The sequence below is a fragment of the Aristolochia californica genome, unplaced genomic scaffold (assembly GCF_029961685.1).
Source record: "Aristolochia californica isolate CCGP_79_NKW_82.1479 unplaced genomic scaffold, dmAriCali1.0.hap1 SCAF_9, whole genome shotgun sequence".
Lineage (NCBI taxonomy): Eukaryota > Viridiplantae > Streptophyta > Magnoliopsida > Piperales > Aristolochiaceae > Aristolochia > Aristolochia californica.
Window position 1 is genome coordinate 30,601,138 of NW_027182290.1, and position 21,421 is coordinate 30,622,558.

Genomic DNA, 21,421 nt, shown 5'->3' on the forward strand with positions numbered 1-21,421 from the left:
TGTAATAGATCTGGACCTAATACTTTGTGGATCAATGTGCCCTTATGTTTTGAAGATCTTAAATTTCAATTATCGGAAAAGATAGACTTAGCCAGACGTATGTGAACCTCTGATTTCGTTGTACTTTTAATTCCTGAATGATCCAAGCGAACGAAGCCTAACAATCTAATATCGATATCTATTTTCTTGCTTGTTTCATTAAAAAATGGGTTGAAGGGTTATTTAGGCGTTACGCTGGTGGAAATTCGTGCTTCAAGCAGTAACACCGGCTAACCGCTCTCACTTTGCCCCCAACGCCCCAACCTCTCTCCAGATAAATGTCATCCCCCTTCTTCAGGAAGTTCAAATTTTGGTGTCTAACCATCCAAAAAAATGAGCTCTGGAGTGATATAACAAGGATTACCTTAATTTCATGCCGAGCGCTTTTTCCAAACAAACCGTTCAAGAAACGATGCAAAATGACTATCAATCGGAGCAGAAAAAGGTGAAGGAAAAAGGCTTTATGAAGACTAAAAATATGATTACAGGGTTTCCAGACAAAAAAAAATGTACTAAAAAGGAATATGCCACTGATCCATGTATCGCAATAAAAAAAATAAAAAAAAATCAGTGCAAAGTATAGGTGATAGCCAGAGCGACGAGCAGGAGGACGTAAGCAATTCCTTGATCGATCGTTTTACCTGCAAACCGATAAAGTCGACGACGTAGATTAGATCTCGTTGACCAATTCAAAAACAACTAGCTACCAGAAAGGAATATGCAAAAAAAAAAACAAAAAAAAATAATTAAACATGATGATAAAATTTTCAATTTCCAACGTTTCCATGTCATTTGGTTCCTACTAAACTGTAGACTCTCAAACTATGAGACCTGGATCTATCCTTGATTCTGCGTTTTGTGCTCTTCGTATCCCAGTTTACGGAAAAAAACCCCGACCTTCGCATTGATTTGGAAAAGAGGAAGCAACCGATAAAAAAATGTTTGGGCAATCCAATTTGTGATTCGCAGTCATTCAATCCATCGACTTTGCTTGAAACTAGTGTAGTTTTAATTTCATGAGAAGGCGAAATTGAAGTGCGTATCGAAGAAGAAAGAGCAGAAAGAAAGCGCGTAAAATTGATACATACTGTCGCTGGTCTGGGCAGGGGAAGGCGCCATCATGTCCTGAGCATTTCCTAGATGGAGAATAGCCAACAGGAAAAAGCAGACGAAGAGGAGGGCGTGTACTCTCGTGGAATTCATTCTTTCAGCGGTCACGGTGCAAGTCGAAGCAGATTTTAATTTTCCGGAGCAGCGAGCAGTTGAGAAGAACTTAACGAACGCGATGAAATGTTACAGAAATTTATAGATAAGCGAGGGCAGGCGAGACACGTGACCGAGGCGGCTGCAGTGGACTTCGATGAATGAAAAGCATCCGCTTTGACGGGATTTTGCGGATGAGACGACTGAGATGGTGCCGCGTGGTAAGTGAAGCTACGTTACCTGACAAGATCTTCTAGACGCGCGCGGACGAAATAACGTCGAAAGGCAAGGGGGAGGCAGCATGGTTAGGAAATTGGAATTTCGCTTTTTTCGGTCAAAAGCGTCACCGCGGATCCTCCGATTTCGATTTAGAACATCCAATTCCGCGGCGTAGTTGGTGTCTTGTTCGCCTACAGTAAGGGGATTTTCAACCAAGCAACGGGTCGCCTGCATCCCCTTCCTGAACTTCTAGATGTTAGCATGTTTCCTTTTCTATGTCAATTTCTAAGTTAGAAGTATTATATTTGGGAAGTCAAAAGTATATTAGCTGTAGAAATCCTATTTATTTTCAGTTTTTAAGAGTTCCAGCACTCCTTATTTCACCAGAGCTTCAATCAATGAAATTCTATTTAAGGTCTGATGCTCACATAGAAACAGTCAAGACTGCTCAGCCTTTCTTCTCTCTCACTTGCTCCTCTGTTTTTCTCTTATGTTTTATTTCTTTACAAAGCAATGCAGTTATTCACAAATATCCTTACTTTTCCCCCTTTGTTATTACATAATTTTATTAAGGTGAGGCTGCATCCTGTTCATTGACCCTTGAACAATCCTTTCAATTAGACAATGCAACATGAATATCAAGATATTAGTGACAAAGATGAAAGAATGACTATTTACCAGCCACTGGTGATAACAGGAAATTACAATTACTAGAAAAAAAAAATTGACAATAAAAACAAAAACTTGCAAATAAATCAAATTACTAAAGATATTGACTAAATAACCATTACTGTCATTAACAGACAGAGGGACAACTAAAAGCAACTTTGAATTGAACCAATCTTTACAAACTCAAATTCCCCATTCTTAAGACAGAGAATAAACATCAGAGACCTCCTAAAACTGCTTTTTATTATTTTTTTATTTTTTAATTATTTGCTACACAATACACTCCAAGATACCATACTTTCAGACTTGAACCAAACACATCAATTTGAGAAGCCTTCCGGTGCAGCCACTGCCACAAGCATGTTTGCCTTGCAGATAATAAAGTTTTTCCTTTTGAATTATATGGATGACAATAACACTAAATTTACCTTCATGGGTATACAAAAGGAGTTTTTTCCTTTTTCCTGCTGTCCCCCAAATGGTTAACAGGGATCCAACACAAGGGGCACTGTCCTCCTTGACTCATAATCTACTAGTAAAAGCAAATTCCATAACTTGTGAATGCACTAATCTTCTAAACATAGTGCCCCTGTAATACAACGAAAGGAAAGGAGAAACATAGAGAATCCACTCTATCACGATATAGACAATGTACCTGAGACAGCAATTGAATGTACCTGAGACAGCAATTGACTACTCAACAGTTCAGCCAGTTCACAATTTGCAGATGCTCCAGTTTACATACAGAAAAATCAGCCATACTTTCCAACTCTTTAAAAAAAACATTGCCTGTGTAAATAATGAGGTGTTTGACCATCAAATCACTTTGGCTAAGAACTCAATAGGCGTGAATGAGTCACTTGCAGTAAACAACAACGAAAACCATTGATCAATTAAATAACATGGAGACAACAATTCAACCTCATTCTACTGGAGTTGCCACTGTATCTACAAGACTGGCAGAGTTACCAACTAAATGGTAAAGGAGCACGCCAGTGGCCACACTCACATTCAAGCTCTCCACTGCCAGGAATGACAGGTATTCTCTCCCAGTTTGTACCTGATCGTCTGCTTGAAGTGCTGGGGCTTCTATAGGAAGGCTCCCAGGGATTCTTATCAACTGTGTACATGACCTTTCCACCAGTGGCCTCAATCCACTGCCCTCACTACCTAGCACAAGAATTGTTGGTACTCCCGTTTTAACATCATTCAATGAAATAGCTCTTGGTGACACCGAGCCACCAAGAACTCTCCATCCATTTTCATTCGAGGATGTCAAGAACTGCATCATATTTTTGCAAGACCTTAGTTCAACCAATTCAAGTGCACCTGCACTTGCTTTGCTCACAACCCCACTCAAAGGAGCTGAATTTTTTGCACACAAAACTATACCTGCTGCTCCAAAGAAATAAGCTGAGCGAACAATAGCCCCCAAGTTTTGAGGGTCTGTGACCTCATCTAAAGCAACCCAAAGTGGGGTCTTCTCTTCCTTCTCTGAAACAGGGTCCAGCTCCCTAATACTAACCATTTCTAATGGAGAAGAATCTAGGATCAAACCCTGGTGGGGTCGGTTATCAACAATCATGTTGAGATCATGTTTTGAAATATCTTTTATGGTCAACCCTATTTTATCTGCAATTTTGAGAACCTTCTCAATCCCCCTTTTGTCTTTCTTCCTCCTATTATTCCCGCTCACATCCAAACCTTCCTGGGCATATAAAGCATAAAACTCACGCCTTCCTGCTGTCAATGCTGCCAAAACAGGACCTACCCCATAAATTCCTTCACCAATCATCTTGGGTACACTTGATACCGTGGCTTCTTTCCATGTTTTTCTTCCCCAATCTTCTTGCTTATTCCAACGACGAACCTCTGGTCTGTCTGTTTCTCTACCAGTGAAATTCTTGTACTTATCCTTGATTCGGTCCCATCTGGGATCATTCACTGGGCCGATATCTTCTTTTTCTTCCTCACCTACATCCATTTTTTTATGTTGATATCTACCTCTGCTGGTTTCAACTTCGTCCTCTCTGATTCCAACCTCCTTATAATCTTTCAAAACCTCCCCATTATTTCTCACAAAATAACTACTTGCTGATTCTTCCCAAGCAGACCGACTTGTTTTCGTAGGCGATAGCTTCTCAATCCCTCTATGGTCCCTTTTATTGTATGCTGCGATCCAAGGGAGCGTGCTTTTCTCTCTTACTTCACCACCATTTTCACTGGAATCCTGAAAACACCCATGAGAAAAGTTTCTGGTTCTTATAGCATTGATGTTTTTTACGATTTTCAAATGCAGTCCATTTGAGGAATTGCTGCGTTCTGAAGTGCGAAAAGTTTCTATAGGATTTCTCCGTAAACAATCCGAGAGAGACAGAGTATTACACTCTTGGTAGAGCACGAAGCAGTTAGGCTGTCTGGAAACCCTAGAGATGAGCGGGAAAGCGTGGCACTTTGTGTAGTTGCAGTACATGATGAACAAGCAGTAAGGAAAACGAAGGGAAAAAGTTAAAGCTGTAAAAGAAAGAAGACGAAACCTGAATTCAAACGACTCATCGGATGGAAAATAAGCAAGGATGCTCTACAGAGAAGCACTTCCCAGATGCCAAGATATTTTTCAAGAACGGAAGCGATAAATGTCAGAGAAAATAGGATGAAGGAACTTTCGGCCTATCGCTCATTGCTGACATCGGGCGCTGGTGCTGACTTATCTATCTTTTAATTTTTGTACAAAACCGGTTTAGACGGGCCAGCGGCAGCGGACCGGTTCGACATGAACTCTATCAAAGTGTAAAACGGTAGAGTTCGTGGAAAAACACGGATGACCCGCAGGCCGAAACTCAGCCGGGTCAATTTTTTCATGATTCATGAGCCAATGTCCATCCATGACTCCCAAGTTGTCCGTCCAAATAAACGCTCCTTGTAGAACCCTAAAGTAAGGTTCCTCTGTTCGACGTTGTATCTCCCAACTCTCCAGCCATTACCATCCAATCCTAAGGTGAGTCCGTCAATCTCATCTGTTCCAGTGATTTCTTCTTTTTTCTTTTTCGTCTTCTTTTTTGTATTTTTCACCCTTTTCTACGACCAGTATTTATTGTTTCGGCGATTCTCTTCTTCTTTTTCATTCTATTGTTTTAAAAAAGAACACTTTCGCAGAAATAGGTTTAATTTCTTATTTCTGGGACCAGGATTTTTTTTTGAACTTGTGTATGTGAAATTTCATTCGACAAAAGAATGAGGCGAGGACAATTTAAAATTGGGTTCTTTTCACATAAATTTACTGGTTTCCCGTGTGTCATTGGGAAGCTTGGTTTCTTGGATTGCGCAAAATCTCTTTTGAGCTTTGATTTTTTGCCTCATTTTATACATATTTTCCCGGCACACCAATATACGTTTCTTGACAGACGCGTGTTGCGGGCGAACTGAATACGGTACACGTGGAAAGGACTTTGTGGTTCCCCTCCGTGGAGGAGACGGGCGACACTCTCGTTAAATTGTGAAGCTTACTTCCCTTTCCAGTTCGTTTGGCTATGGGAACTCCGGAGACTTCCCGAGAGCCTTGCCCCGATCGTATTCTCGATGACATCGGCGGTGCTTTTGGCATGGGCGCTGTTGGTGGGTCGGCTTTTCACTTCCTCAAGGGCGTGTATAACTCTCCTCGCGGAGAGCGCCTTCTTGGCGGATCCCAGGCTGTTCGTATGAACGCCCCCCGTGTTGGTGGGTCATTTGCTGTCTGGGGGGGTCTATTCTCCGTTTTTGACTGTTCCATGGTGTACGTCCGTCAGAAGGAAGATCCTTGGAATTCCATTATTGCAGGGGCTGCCACTGGTGGCTTCTTGCAGATGCGACAAGGGTTTCGCCCTGCAGCGAGGTCGGCGGCATTTGGTGGGATCCTCCTTGCCCTTATCGAGGGAGCTGGGATCATGTTGAACAAAATGCTCAGTGTGCCGCAAAATTTTCCGATGGAGGAGCCCATTCCCAACATGGCTGGTGGGCTCGGTTTCCCAATGGGGCAGCCTTTTCCAGCTTCCACTCATGTACCCGAATCTACTGGAGACACATCTTCAAGTTCCTCATGGTTTGGAGGGTTTTTTGGTGATGAGAAGAAGAAAGAAACATCTAGTGGGAGTGGGAGTAAGACTGAGATTTTGGAGAGCTTTGATACACCAAGTACCCCAATCCCGACCTTTGAGTACAAGTAAATTTGGGAGAGGTAGGAGCGTATTCTTTTTGTCTTGTATTTTATCTTTTTCTATGGGTGCTTGATCATCATCAACTTCCTTGCTTGTTTTTTGGGAAACAGGGTTTACATGTCAATTTAATCTATTATTTGTTGTCAGTTCTTCACATATTGCTTCTTCCCTTTCTTCGAGTATGGGTGCTTGTGTCTATTCACTTGTGAATTGTAATCCATATGACTTTTGACAGTTGCTACCTTGTCTGCATCCAAGTGGCTGCTGCTGCATTGGAACTTTGACATGAGTTTCATTAGTATCTATGGCGTTTTTTTGTGTGCCTCAATTGTTCTTCATTTTGAATGTTTCGTCTGGTTTGCTCTTACCTGAAATATGTTGTGGTCACCTTAAATCACCATTGGCTACAGAAATTCTGGCACATATTACTTGATTTCAGTGAATTTGGTGCAAATTACTCATGGTCTTCTGAGTTGCTGATATTCTCTGAGAAGTAGTTGTCATGGAAACAGAGTAGTGGAAGCTACCTCGCATTGATTTAGAATTTGGATGAGATGGTGCTGTATTTTTTCTGATTATTGCCAATTTCTGGGGTAACTTTATTTTTTGATTGGTTGTATCAATAAACACCTGAAAGCATGTACGAGACAAAAACTTCAGGTCCTCAGAGAAGAAACTGGGAGTTGGCCCTTGGTTGGAGTCCCCAAATAAGTTTAAAATTGAGTGGATCTCATTGATAGCATTTTTCTGCTCAAATTTTGGAACATGGCAAAACTTGAACTGCCATTAAGAAGCGTTAAAATTTGTTTGATCTACGGTTCTTTTTACAAAGAAAAGCAAAAAGGAAAGAGAGGTTGAGCCTGACCTAACGAGCCCATCATGTTAATAACGAATTTGTCTCCTATAACATGGCTCGGAGGATTTGATGTTTCGGACTATTAAATTCCCAAACTTGAATTTTGTTAAAAAAAATATGATAAATGTAAAATACACTTTTACACAAAAAACTATATCAAGGTGAAGCCTGGATGAATTTTAATGTAGAGATAGCGAACAATTTTCTGTTTGAGGAAAAAAAAAAATGCTATACAACATTTGAAGCTTGTTTCATGGCGAAACATTTGAAGCTTGTTATGACCATCGCTCTTCTTGCTTTGCAGCTTGCTTCTGGCCTTTGAGCCTCTTAATACGATCACTTTTCTCAGAAAAGAAAAAAAAATTGTTTAGCAATCCTTTGGGGTTCCTCCACTGCTAAGTTAGTTAAGACAACTTCAATGGGACCTCCCTAGCAACCTGGGTCTGAAGAGTATGGGGAAATCATTTGCAATATGAGGGAAGTATTCTCCTTGCTTTCTCTGGACCCCTAAGCTGTTGAAATGCAGCTGAAGCTGAAGTTATGGCTCTTCTAAATGGAGTAAAGCTAGTTCTAGGGCATTTCGTTGCTCCTGTAGTGAAATTCTTCCTGTAGTTAGGGAGGGTATGCTAACATGATTAATTGGATGAAAGAAACTCACTGCCTCCATGGAGACTTGCTTATATGTGTGGAAATCTCAGACCATTGTAATCAATTGAGAATTGGATGGCAGCACATGTCAAGAGAAGCTAATTAAATTTCAACCAATCTGCAAAGGTTGTGTCTTCCGTTCCTTTATTACATTTTCCCTTTATATCTGTGCCTTTGACACTAGGGTGCTTTATTATGCGTTCGTCAGTGGCTTTGATTCCTTGACAGAACCCCTAATAGCATTATCCTTGGCTTATCTGACTGCGGCAACATTTCATGTGGTATGCTGCATTGGGTGAAGCCTTAACTAGTGATCAACTGTATAGTGGAAACATGCTTCAATACCAAACCTGTAAGCTTTGTGGATTACTTAAAATAAGGTCATATCTCCTCGGTGTTTGTTATTTTCTGGGTTCTTTTGGAGTGCTTTTTTACTCTAGTTTGGTCTCCAAATAAGCTTCACCCTACACTTCCTAATCTTCTGATGCACGCAAGTGCTGTACCAAGGGGGGAGGACAGGGGATATGACCTATTTCCAAAAAAAAAGGAGGGAAATGGCAATTTCTAGCTTTATCTTTGTGGCACTTTTTCATCATCCCTTGTGGTTGAGGGCAACTCAGCAGCTATGATTAATTGGGCTGTGTGGAACACTTCTCATTATATGCAGCTTTTGTGCCATTTTGATGAGATTGCAGACATTTCCAGCATGCTATACATCTCATGGCAGCACAAGTCACAGTGTACCAACAGCATTGCCTCTCTAGCAAGGGAAGGAGTGACCTGATGACATTCTGTTATTGGCACCTCAATTCCCCTTTCATGGCTATTGACATTGTTCATTTTATTGTTCTTTCTCCATGTTTTTGGTGTACTCTGTTTGTGTGTTTTTCCTGGTTGGATTCCTCCATGTATTGTAAGTTGCTAAACTTTGTATTTTGTCCCTCAATAGGTTTTCTAATTATGAATTTTCTTGTCATCAATAAAAAAAAAAAAAAAACTATTGTACACATTATTGCACTTTTTGTGGTTTTGTGGGGCCCAACCTGGGGTATAGACGTTGGGTTGGGCCAACCTAATATGAGATAGGTTTAAGGGCCTGATTTTTCATATTCTATTAGTTTCAAAGTTTTTGATGTATTAGTTAGGTACCTGTTGAAAGATATGAATAAGTTGGGGTGTCATTGATGTAATTATCTTATGATTTTTGTCTCTTATCTACTCCTACTAAGGTGAAGGGTATACTTGTAATATTGGTAGTTTTAGCATCTATAAATAAAACGTAAGGGGGGAGGGTTAGGACAGGTCTATAACCCTATTCTTCATCCTCTTTTTTCCAAATGTGTTCTCTCTCCTTGGACGTCTTTTTTTTTTTCTCCTCCCTCTTCTTCTTTCTCTTCTTCATTACCAAAGATCTTAAGGTTATGGAATCCTGAAAATCAACAGTACCTAACATTTGGTATTGGAGCAGGCATCATGTCATGTATTTGAATTTTCTGCCAAAGAGAGTCACTACATAGGTGAAAAAGGTTACATGGCCCGGAGTGGAATCCATTATAGAGTGGGCTGCTGTCGACAAGCGTGGTGGATTGTTAGGTCTGTGGGGCCCACCTGAGGTATAGGTGGTTGGGGCAACCTAGTAAAGGATAGGTTTAAGGACCGAATAGCTGTTGTGTATATGCTAAAATACCTAACAATACTGGTCTCTAATGTCACGTTTGAGAAATTAAGCACATCATATTTCAGTTGTTATTGATTAGAACATTGATTGTTAAGATTTTATTTCTCATTTCAGTGTCCACTAGTGTGAAATATTGACTATGGTATTTGCTTTCCTTGTCCACTCAGGAGATGATCTGCCCATGTGCGTGTTTTGCTTATACTGAATAATCTTTGTCTGCAAAATCCTTTTTTTGGTTATTTGGCTTTTCAATTTTGATGCAGAAGATGCTTTGTGTCAATACTCAATGGATAAAGGATTCACGCCACTTTTCTTACTCTTATTTAGGTTTTTGAAGATATGGAAGGGGATGGGAATGCAATTTTGATCCTTTTATATTTGACCTGATTGTTTAAAGACTCGTCATAGCATACGATTCAAGCACCGTAGAAGTTCATGGGCAATTCAACTAATTGTTTTCTTCAGTAAGTTGCAGGAACTTGTTGACCTAAGTCATGCTTGTATGCTTATTATGTATTTCATATACATAAAATGATGAAATGAAATGAAGTAAAAGATCTACATTTGGATTGTTTGTGTTTTTTTTTTTTTTTTTTTTTTTTTCTGGCAGCTGTCCCAAAACGCTAATTGTTTTCCAAGGCTTGTGCAACTAATCCCACGAATTTGTTGGGCAATCGCGTGGGACTGGAAAGGGAAATGTGGACGAGGGTAGAGAATGTTTGGGAGTAGCACTGTAATAAAGGGGGAAGAACTGCCGTGACCATTTATTTTTTATTTAACCAGTTGAATCCCGTAACTGTGAACCCTGTCACCTCATTGAGTCTGAAGACTCCGTGAAGACTCTTGTGATGCTCCAAATAGCTTCAACAAGATGACGCGACTGCTTGATTTGGTTATAATTAAAAAGTCGATGTCCAAGGAGTTGGAAAGTTGGGTCATTGTGCTTGAGCTGAGTTTCAGCTTCTACTCAGAAAAGGACAGAACAGAGCTGTTGAGGTTAAAGAGTTTTTGATCGAAAAAACGCAGTAAATAGTTCAAATTATATATGGTTACCGGAAAGTTTGTATTCAGTTCGGCAATCTCGTTTCGCGAACAAAAACAGAATTCCTCGCGACTGTTTGACATTTTTTTAAACTTCTGAAAGAACGTCAAAAGTCGGATAAGAAACACCTTTAAGCTTCTATAAAATGTTTTTTAACTGTAAACGTTCTGAAAAACTTTGAATCAGATTCCATCCTCAGTGCGGTCATGTTGTAGTTATAAACAATCTTCTATTTTTCAAAGTACCATTCCTACAGTACTATGCACTACCAAGTAAGGATCATGGTTTTCATTCGCACGAGAATTTGAGAGCGAATGGTATGAGCTTATCAAAGCATATCCGTAACTCTTCGGCCATCCCCATTGCAGGCCATTGAGTAAGCTTGAATCTGCAGGGGGAGAAGATGGAAGAAAGTCTATTGAATTTCGACACCAGTTCACCAACCCAACTATCATTCCTTTTGTGGAAATGCTTGGGTCGTCGTCCACCTTGTCATCACCAGACTGGAGAAGTAAAATTGAGTCGGCCAGGTTGAACTTCCTTCCCAAATTATTTCTTTTGGTCTCACTCTGTCTCTCTGTAAATTATTATCGACATCAGACATCTAAAAGCATTACAATTATTTCCGTAATGGCTTGAAAAAAATGACAACAAACGGCGAATGAAAAACTGAGAGTCAAAAGTCAAAAACATTCGCTAGAAGGGTTCGTGCGTATCCAATCACCACCCAGTCATCCCATCCAAATCCAACCACCGCTCGTTTGAGATGAAAAGCAAACTGGGTTTAGTAACATACAATCATCTCTCCATAAAGAGATGCCATATTCGAAAACCAAAATAGATTATATGCTCCCACATGCCCGCAAGTACCAATGCTGTTTTTCCTAATTTTCATGGAACGATCTCGCATAAATATTACTCGATTAATTGGTTGCAGGAGATGGACATGATTCCAATGTGCGAAGGTGGAATTATTGAATTACGGACGGTGCTGTGTTTAAGAAGTGTCTAGAGAGCGAGAAGTCCCCTCTGAAATGATTTATATAGTCCTTGAAATGGTTTTTGTGCAGAATCCCACTTCCTCAGGTACCATTCGTCGGTCAAAGTCAGTAGCATCACGAAGAACTTTTTCTTCTTTCTTGGAGCCACACATATGCCCTTTGGACTGATAATTTCAATAAACTAATCACAATGATGTGTCAGACACTGCTCGCAGATGATTAAAACTGTTCTGCCGTGAGAACACATCGGCGGGAGCTGTGAGATGAACAGTGCGTTCATTCTTTAACTCTTCTTTGGTTTACCAGAATTTGATGGTAGCCCACAGAAAGCGAACTTTCCGTGATGAATTTTCAATCAGTTGGCCACCGTTTAAAATTTTTATGGGATTTTGGTTTTTACCCATAATTCATACGACGGCTTTGTTTGTCGATAAATCTACCTGCAAAAAACGGTTGCAGAGAAATACGGATTTTGGTGGCTGTTGATGAAGCGCCCTATGTCCGTACTGAAATGGTGCACACAGCGGCGTGGAGGGGAGCTAATACTTCCAAGCTTCCGTATTAATGCCACGACAAATGTGGTGCTCTCTGATTAGAGACAACAACGTACGGAGACGAGGGATCCGTGCTCTCTGGTGCTTCCGCTGAGACGATGAACTCTTGTGGCTCACTGTAAAACCTTTCCCGAGACCCAATTACATGTCCAGATTTTACAATTGACAGTAAAGTTTGAGAAGGAGAAAGGGACATTTGCTGAAGAAGAGACGGTCGCTAAAGAGAGCAGAGCCCACTACAGCCACGGCCCTGAAAACCTGATTATAGAAAAGAGCCTTTCCTTCTACTCAACGAAGCTTTTTTTTTTTTTTTTTTTTTTTTTGTAAAATAAAAGAAAAGGGAGACTGGAAGAGGATATATGAGGATAAAAAATTAGCTTTGCTTTTCACTTTTTACAACATGGACTCTTGTCTTTTTGGTTCTCTCATTGGCCTGCCCTTGGGAAGATTCAATAAATACGTAACTTCCCTCTGGACGTTCTACCACAAACAGAAGGCTACCCCTCGTTCAGAGCGTGGAGACCTGCAGAAAAGAAAGATGAGCGAGCAGAGAGACTTCGAGTTAGGAGCTCTCAAAGGGGAAGAGAGCTATACGGTGGAGGAGATAGATGATGATGGAAGACCAAGAAGAAGTGGTAAGCAAGCTCTCGTTCAGTTTCTAATTTCTGTTACGTTTCTTCCCCTGGTATTACTTTCATTCAGAAACCATATATATTTAGTCTCAGCTAGCTAGCTTGATCTCTTCATCTCTCTTGAACGGGTAGGAGCCCAAAGAGATTTCCCATGCCTTCACAGCATCAGTCAAGCGTCCTCTAAACACTTGTACAGTTGTAGCAACAATGGATAGAACGCCGAGCATGCTCTTGTACGAGAGGGTCGTTTTTAAAAAAAAAAATCCGTTCACTTTTCATTAATTGAAGGAGAAGCAGAGAGAGATACATGGTGTGGTTCTCTGTAAATGAGGATAAAATTCGGAGTTTGGTTTCAGTGGTTCTTCGTTCATCTCTGTGAAACACTGGCTTCTGCATTACCTGCACAGAGATATCGTAATTCGTACGTAACAAATAATTTACTTGGTAATCGACAGAGAAATACCTGAGTGGGAGGAGAATTACGATAGGCCAACATACCCGTCTGTCCACGTCCCACTTTATAGATAGGGTATAAAGAATCTTTTGACGGGAATTGGTGCGATTTGAACGCTTTAGAGGTGGGATGCATAAATTTTTACGGTAAAGGAATCTGAGAATTATATTTGAAGATAAAGGATCCATGACTTAAAACTGCATGTAGACCTTCATTTCACCTGGGACCAGTGGGCCTGATATACTGGCCAGATAACAGCCATGGCTCAACCAATCTTCCCTTACCTCTGTCGTCTTCTCCAGGGTAAGTAAAGATGGAAAGTCCGAACCACCTCAATACCTCAATAAGCATCCTCTTTCTTCTTTTAGATAGCCCATTAATTCGTAGGATTGTAATAGAAGAGGCACATACACAACAAAAGAGTCCAATTCTCGGAGTCGACAAAAGTGGTTAACCCTTTTTTGAGTGCTGATAAATTTGATAAACGAGAGAGACTCAGTCCAGCCCATTACCATGGAAAACGATCCAATTTTTTGGCTTTCTGAAAGAAGAACAAAGACTGGTGACAAAATCAGGGATTCAACTTGCAGGGACTGTATTGACTGCAAGCGCACACATTGTAACGGCAGTGATAGGGTCAGGGGTGCTGTCACTGGCCTGGGCGATTGCACAGCTCGGATGGATAGCCGGACCAGCAACGCTCTTCATCTTCGCCTTCATCACATATTATACTTCCACTCTCTTAGCCGACTGTTACAGGTCCCCCGATCCAATCTCTGGGAAGAGGAACTACACTTACTTGGATGCAGTAAGAGCCAATTTAGGTGCGTATGCGCCTTTCTTTCCCATGTCATTAACGACGTCGTTAATTAAAGATTAAGATTCATTAATCAGTAATCACCTACCTCTTATTTCAGGTGGCACCCAGATATGGCTTTGTGGGTTGACACAGTACGTTAATCTCATCGGAATCTGCATCGGTTACACGATTACAGCATCCATAAGCATTGGGTAAAAACACCCTTGCTTTTTGTGCAATTAAAAGTTAATCGTTCTTCACTTGGATGTCGAAATGCTGTATATTTGTCTACTGTTTGCAGAGCTATAGGGAAGTCGAACTGTTTCCACGAGGAAGGACACGCCGCCTCCTGCAAAGCTTCCAACAATTGGTCCATGGTCGGCTTTGGAATCGCTCAGATTTTCTTGTCCCAGATCCCCAACTTTCACAAGCTCTCATGGCTCTCCATCCTTGCCTCAGTCATGTCTTTTGGTTATTCTCTAACTGGGGTCGGTCTCGCCATTGTCAAGCTTCTTTCGGGTAATTCTAGTCGGAATGTCGGAATTAATTAATTACCCTGCTAGCCTTCGGGGTAGAGGGATTGTTTCTACCCGAATTTCATTGTTGACCAAATTGATAAACTAAGACGAGTCGAACCATTGACGCGTGAGCAGGAAGCACCGGAAAGACCTCCATTACAGGGGTGAGGGTGGGAGACAATCTGACTGAAGCTCAGAAAATCTGGACGACATTTCGGGCCCTCGGTGACATCGCATTCGCCTACTCCTATTCTTTGATCTTGATTGCCATTCAGGTAAGGGGAACAAGGACTTGTTATTCTCCAAATTTCAACCACTCAAAAAGCAAGTAAATGGGCAATTTATTCTTTTTGCTGCGCTTTCAGGACACTTTGAGGGGCCCAGCTGAGAACAAGAGAATGAAGAAAGCTAGCTTCGTGGGCGTTTCAACAACCACATTGTTTTACTCCCTGTGCGGGTGCCTGGGCTATGCTGCATTCGGGAACGACGCTCCGGGCAACCTCTTGACAGGGTTTGGGTTTTATGAGCCCTACTGGTTGGTTGATTTTGCTAATGTCTGTATTGTGGTGCACTTAGTCTGTGCGTATCAGGTAACATCCTCGACTTTCCCTGAAGCCAAAGCAAACCGAGACCACAGTACTTTTGTTCTGATTACTGATATGCGATAAACTATCAGGTATTCAGCCAACCGGTATTTGCTGCAGTTGAGTCTTGGACCGCCATGAAGTGGCCGAACGCCAAGTTCCTGACACAGGAACATCCTATAATCCAACACAAGCACTTCAATTACAAAATTAATGTTTTTAAGCTCATCTGGAGAGCGGTTTTTGTTGTTGTAACCACTGTGCTGGCGATGTCAATGCCCTTCTTCAACGACGTCCTCGCCCTCTTGGGATCCGTTGGGTTCTGGCCCTTGACAGTATATTTTCCTGTAGAGATGTACGTTGCACAAAACAAGATTCAGGTCTTCTCACGCAAGTGGATCATGCTGCAACTCCTCAGTTTTGTATCTCTTCTCGTGTCCTTAGCTGCTGCTTGCGGGTCCATCCAAGGCGTGGTCGAGGGACTCCATGTTTACAAGCCCTTCAAAACCAAGCAATGACAAAACTGTCGCTGGGGCTAAACCAGCCAGGTGACAGACATCAACGGCACCTGGATTTCTTTCTCAATCTAGTTTTTTAACTGTTACAGTGTGGGTTTTCAAGAAACTGCGTTTGATCACAAACTTCAGCATCCTGCTTTCTGAAAAGATTCCAAAGTTACCACTTTTTTTTTTTTCTGGTGATAATGTCGACCATTTTCATTTGAAACTTCAATTCCATCGCATCAGCCTTGAAAATTTTTGGTTCAGACATATTTCGTACTTGACATAATGAAGATTTTTCGAGAGAACCTTCTTTCTGCAAAGAAGGAAGGAGATTTTTCAGCGGCTCCTTTAAAACTAAGCTTCCATAATCTTGTCGGATACTCGACAGATCACATTAATACCTTTCATCTCTGCTTGAAAAACAGTAAGCAACTTGATGGCAAAACCCAAATATCTTCAGATAAGGGCTGATTGACATTCTCAAATTCAGATATCATGTCGTCACATAAAACAAATTTGTCAGGAATGAGATCTACTGCTAAACATTTGCGCCGGATCCTGTAAGAAACTGAAGGCAAAACCTATATTTTATCAAGACCAGTGTCAGCCGGATCTTGTTTCACAAGAAACACCAAATCATCTTTTCCATCAAGACCCTTCTAAAATTTTCAGGCTCCACTGTTGGCCGTTATGTTACTACTGTCCATCAGAGAAGCTGATTTTTTGGTCCAACAATGCTTTGGGTTCAGCATTAAAAAAAAAAAATCAATAGGAAAAATGAGAAATTTAGGGGAAAAAAAGAGCTTAGCAGAAACTGAAGTATGCCATATAAATGGGTCAGAGAGAAGTATGATGGGTCTATTGATTCATTAACACTTAAAAAGGAAAATTCATCACCTTAAATATACCCATGTGGCCGACGCCATTGAGCCAAAGGGGAAAAACAATAATATATGCATGGGATCCCAACATTGACAAGAAAGAATATAATTATGGAAGAAAAAGGTGCAATTAATTAAAAGTATTGTAAAAAAACTAACATCTCACGGAAATGCAAACGAACCCAAGGAGTAGAGGAAGATAGAATCATATGAAGCAGTTCCATAAGCCAAAGAACTGACAAAACTATCTCTGAAAGCAGAACAGCACAAGTGAGTTTGATGATAGACCATAAAGGGATCTCCAATGCGGTCAAATCCTTTCCTGTCCACACAGTATTGTCGACATCAATCATCATCTTTACATGTCCAAAAGTTGGTCATAACAGGGCGCTTTCCATTACATGTCCATAAGTTGAAACTTTACGGTTCAAGTCAAATGTGCAAGCAAGTCACTTGATTAGAAAATAAAGCACTTCTAATAGATGCTAGAAAGAAGACTTACAATCTGAAATAAATTGAATAAGAAAACCTCCGTTTAGGTAGTATTAGTTAGGAAAAAAAGAATTTTTTTTATAAGGATGCAATTTCAATACTTTGTTTTCTTGGAATTGGAAACAGCAAAAGAGAATTAAAACATAAAGAAAAGAAGATTGGCACAGTTATGCACACTGTAGCACCAAATTGAAAAACTATAAAACAGGTAGATCTTTAAAAAAAAAAGAGGCTTTCATTGTAGGATTTAATCCAGCTGAGTCACCAGCCTAGCTGAATAAAAGAATAAACAGATGCTTCCAAATTGTTGAGCAATCACATGGACATCACAACTATATGTGCGGGAATTGTGAGAACTACCAGGAGAAGCTGAGACATGACAGCAAAGGAGAGCTTTTAGCACTACTCTGGAATACTGACCATACAACAAAAGACATATACATGGTACCAACCAGAATGGATAGGTGGTCTTTGAGTTGATTCTTCAGGTCCTTTTAGGCTTCGGTTTTACATTTTAACACTCCTATAAATATGGAAAAATCATATGAATATTTGACAATTCAACCAAAAAAAAAAAAGGGTCACAGTATCTGACCTTCACTAGTGTAACAAGCAGCACCTAAACTAGAATGTGGAGAAGAACAATAATATGTCATTTAGCAGCCATTATACCTTTGGAGTTTAAAACAAAAGCAACAACGGTGAATGAAACTAAGATCAGATGAAAGGAGTAAATGTTCAAAGACTAGTTAGTGGTCAAGCTTGATATCCCAATGCTGATGCCGGACATGAGGATAAAACTGAGAACCATCTACAGCAACTTTAGGTAATATTGTCTGCTATAAAATCTCCACACAGGTTTTTATGGTAAAAGCCTTGTACAGCAAATAAAATATTAATTAACACCGACAATTACTGTTTAATTATAGCCATCCGCTCATCTGATTAAATATCAGAACAAAGGAGAAAGAGTATAACAAACAGAAAGACCAAGAGATTTCAGCAAAAAATAAATCCATGGTCCTGAATACGCTCAAATGCCCCAGTAATAATCCTGTTTATTGACTTAAAACATGCAACAGTAGAACACCATAAGTTGCTTGACGGTCCATATCTTTTCCAGCAGTAAACATTCCCCATCCATTCAGAACCGTTTTGTGGGGAGAAGTTCATATCAATCAGTAGGTATTTAATCAACAGATTCTTCTTTCCAAGCAGTAACGCTAGTGCAGCATGAAAATTATGTGACAAAACTCCCATCAGAAACAGAAGGTATTGTCTAAGCATATGAAAAACCTCCACTTCTATGTGACGACCAGACTTTAGCAGCAGTATCACCATAGAGAGGTAAAAACAGCAAACAAAACAAAAAAAAAAAAAAAGCCCACAAAGTGAAGACGAGTGAGATCCCTATGTGGCACTGAAGCACAACAACATAATAATCCTTGAAATGTCAATAGACATCAGTTTGTTTTAAGCGTTGTCAGAAATTAAAATAATTTATCATTGTAAGAAGACATTAATCCTCTCTAGCTTCAAAAGAAGTACTACCTACATTTCAAAAAATAAAAAAAAACAAACAAACTTGTCCAAGCTAAAATGTTCACACTAATAAGAAAGAAAAAAAATAAATAAATAAACGTCTAGAGGTTAATACTAGAGCATCCATCTCTAAAATGAGAACAACACGATAATTATGAAACGAAATTAGTGACATATTAGAGCTGCATCAACTGGGCTAAGAACTAGTCCAAGAGTTCATTACCTGGCGAAAATTATCCCACTGTTTAAACAGAAAGAAAATTCATTGTTCGGGGTACAAGGTGATGACTTGAACATTCCCAGAAAATAAACGCAGAGGGGAAGGCAGCCAAATCATCTTACCTAAACTTTCAAATACTAGCTCGCTTTTAAGAATCATTCAGGCAAGGAGAAAATATTTCATCAATCCAAGGAGCTTCAACATCAATGCCAACGAATCGAATGCAGACCTACAATCGGATCAAGGTTTCCCATCTCCACCCAAAAATACATTCATACTAATAGAGATGAAACCAAAAAAAAAGTTATTCTTACACCAATACATATCTCAAGTTGTTTCTCCATTCCCCCAATCACATTCTCAATAGACATCGGAATTGAAAAACAAGAAGAAAAAATAAGAGAGAAGGAAAGAGAAAGCGTAGGAATCCACCGTATTAGCTTCTTGTATCGGCGTATATGATGACAAACAAAGGAACAAAAAATCCTGTTAGGGCCAATAGACGACTTTGTCGCGTCCTTGGATCTCCGATTACGTATGAAAATGCTGCTACTGCCTGGCTTACCCTGTCTGCCGTATATATACACAGTATACGAGGTAGGTAGGGGTTGTCTCCACATAGGCTCTTCAAGCCGCTATCCTGCATGAGATTGTCTCAGCGAATCGACGGAGCCACCAGAAACGACGACGGAACCGCCAGATTCGGCCGGGGCTCGGCGAAATCGACCCGTCCTCCCTCGTCGCCATTGCCATGTACCCCTTCATTGGATGCTCCAGTATTCTCTCCTTCTCGTTCGATCTTCCCGCCCTCCGCTTCCTGTTGCCGAGAGTGACAAGCGGACAGGATGGCCGTTTTAAAAAGGGAAAAGAATTGAATTCGGCCCAAGTAATGAATGTAATTACGTAAACACCACCGTTCAAAAATTTCTGCGTACTTCTTTTCTGGCATTGATTAGGACCGTCGATCGTGTGATGTATCTGGGGATGAGATTTGGAGACCCACTCCACCGACATTGTTCTCTTTGCTCCTTTCGAAAGGAACAATTTATTAAACATGCAAAGGTTCATTAATGGTGGGTTTCACGACTGATAATGGCGCTCTTATGGAAGTAGATGCATGTTCTTTGCTTTCTAAATTTTTAACAACATAAACGTGAATCATAAATAAGACTCTTGTTCTCGGAAGATGATACGAAAGCATCTTTGGATTAGATTTAACATGGGAGACTTCATCGAGCAGATTTCTGTGTTCACATTTCATCTTAAAACTGGTAGAGGTAGTATGGTGATAAACGAGGAAGAAAGGGCTTGTTTAATAAATGAGTTCGACGGATCAGTTGGTTGTGTGTCCCCCAACTTGCCATGCACAGTCAACCGGTGATTCATTTTCATGTGGGACTTTAAGAGCCTCCATCGCTGGACACTATGTCAGAGATACAATCTTCAAGATATCATGGATATATGGTTTGCCATTCTTCCCGATGGGAACGAAGAATCACTGTCATGCTTGTTCGGTTCGGTGGGAGATTCCTGTTCGAGACAGGGGGATTCTCGCCTCCACTGAATTCGTTGATCAATCTTGATGCTTTCCATGGGAGGGGCGTGCTTGTCTCCGATCACCGGGATATTTGCAATCTGGTCGGGTCCACTTCGAATTCTGCTCCCCACGCCTCATCCTCGACCATTCTCATCCTTGCTAACCAACTTGTCACACAAAGTAACACAATGATTTTCCAATATATTCTTCTGAGCTTATTTAATATATACTTACAACCTAAAATCAAGAAAATGAATCAGGGAAACAAATCGTTTCCTACAATTACGCTAATTATACAATTCATAATTTTACATTGCAGCTTTTCACATACTCTCCCTCAAATTGGCGCATAGATGTCGATCATGTTCAACTTGTCAATTATACCATGAAATGCCTTCCCTGATATTGCCTTCGTGAGCATATCCGCCAGCTGACTCTCGGATTGAATAAAAGGAAATTGTATAATCTTTGCATTGAGGTTCTCCTTGATGAAATGGCAATCAACTTCAACATGTTTAGTGCGATCATATTGAACAGGATTTTGTGTAATTGTGATGGCTACCTTATTATCGCAGCGGAGATTCATAGGTTTAGCGTATTCAATCCCTAAGTACCTCAATATATTCCTTATCCATAACAACTCACATACACCATGAGTCATGCCTCAAAATTTAGCTTCAACACTTATCTTAATACTACTTTCTGTTTTTTACTTTTCCAAGTGATAAGATTTTTTTCCACAAAAGTAAATAACCAGACGTAGATCTTCTGGTTGTCTGATCACCTTCCCAATCATAATATGTATATCCTTCAATATTAGAGATACATTTTTTTGAGAATAACAAACCTTTTTCCCGGAGTACTCTTTAGTTATCTCAAGATCCGATAGACCGCTTCCACATGCTCTTCACTTGGTGCATGCATGAACTGACTCACAATGCTCACTGTGTTTGCGATATTTGGCCTTGGGTATGATAGGTAGATTAATCTTCCAACTAATCGCTCATAACACCCTTTGTTTGTTGAAGTTTGATCTGGGAGATTCTGAACTTATGATTCATTTCTATAGATTTTGGCTAGAAGATCCAACACATATTTCCGTTGTGAAAAGAAGACTTCATGTTTTGATCTCTCAACCTCAATTCTCAAAAAATATT

General features: G+C 40.3%; 3 protein-coding genes across 4 annotated transcripts; 2 read left to right on the forward strand and 1 right to left on the reverse strand.

The window, feature by feature from the left end:
- Positions 1-2,902: 2,902 nt before the first annotated feature.
- On the reverse strand, positions 2,903-4,793 carry LOC137941121 (uncharacterized). The gene has a single exon (XM_068786387.1). It carries the CDS (start codon positions 4,601-4,603, stop codon positions 3,053-3,055), a length of 1,551 nt encoding a protein of 516 aa, XP_068642488.1. The 5' UTR covers positions 4,604-4,793; the 3' UTR covers positions 2,903-3,052.
- Positions 4,794-5,036: 243 nt separating this feature from the next.
- Positions 5,037-10,061, forward strand: LOC137941578 (mitochondrial import inner membrane translocase subunit TIM17-2-like). The gene is made up of 3 exons (XM_068787048.1): positions 5,037-5,128; positions 5,535-6,343; positions 9,833-10,061. The coding sequence occupies exon 2, from the start codon at positions 5,661-5,663 to the stop codon at positions 6,330-6,332; it is 672 nt and encodes a 223-aa protein (XP_068643149.1). The 5' UTR covers positions 5,037-5,128; positions 5,535-5,660; the 3' UTR covers positions 6,333-6,343; positions 9,833-10,061.
- A 2,541-nt stretch (positions 10,062-12,602) lies between these two features.
- On the forward strand, positions 12,603-15,782 carry LOC137940407 (amino acid permease 1-like). 2 transcript variants are annotated; one of them, XM_068785453.1, is made up of 7 exons: positions 12,603-12,737; positions 13,779-14,012; positions 14,106-14,199; positions 14,289-14,506; positions 14,641-14,780; positions 14,871-15,095; positions 15,182-15,782. In XM_068785453.1, the coding sequence occupies exons 1-7, from the start codon at positions 12,641-12,643 to the stop codon at positions 15,605-15,607; spliced, it is 1,434 nt and encodes a 477-aa protein (XP_068641554.1). In that variant the 5' UTR covers positions 12,603-12,640; the 3' UTR covers positions 15,608-15,782. The 2 variants fall into 2 exon arrangements, with proteins under 2 accessions (XP_068641554.1, XP_068641555.1); XM_068785454.1 differs by lacking the exon at positions 12,603-12,737 and having other exon boundaries at positions 13,785-13,996.
- Positions 15,783-21,421: the final 5,639 nt, after the last annotated feature.

Excerpts from the sequence above, each read along its gene's own strand:
- LOC137941578 (XM_068787048.1), top strand. The coding sequence starts at position 5,661 with ATGGGAACTCCGGAGACTTCCCGAGAGCCTTGCCCCGATCGTATTCTC.
- LOC137941121 (XM_068786387.1), bottom strand. The coding sequence starts at position 4,603 with ATGTACTGCAACTACACAAAGTGCCACGCTTTCCCGCTCATCTCTAGG.
- LOC137940407 (XM_068785453.1), top strand. The coding sequence starts at position 12,641 with ATGAGCGAGCAGAGAGACTTCGAGTTAGGAGCTCTCAAAGGGGAAGAG. Across the intron at positions 14,013-14,105 it reads TGCAGTAAGAGCCAATTTAG|GTGGCACCCAGATATGGCTT; the intron begins GTGCGTATGCGC and ends CTCTTATTTCAG. Across the intron at positions 15,096-15,181 it reads ACTTAGTCTGTGCGTATCAG|GTATTCAGCCAACCGGTATT; the intron begins GTAACATCCTCG and ends ATAAACTATCAG.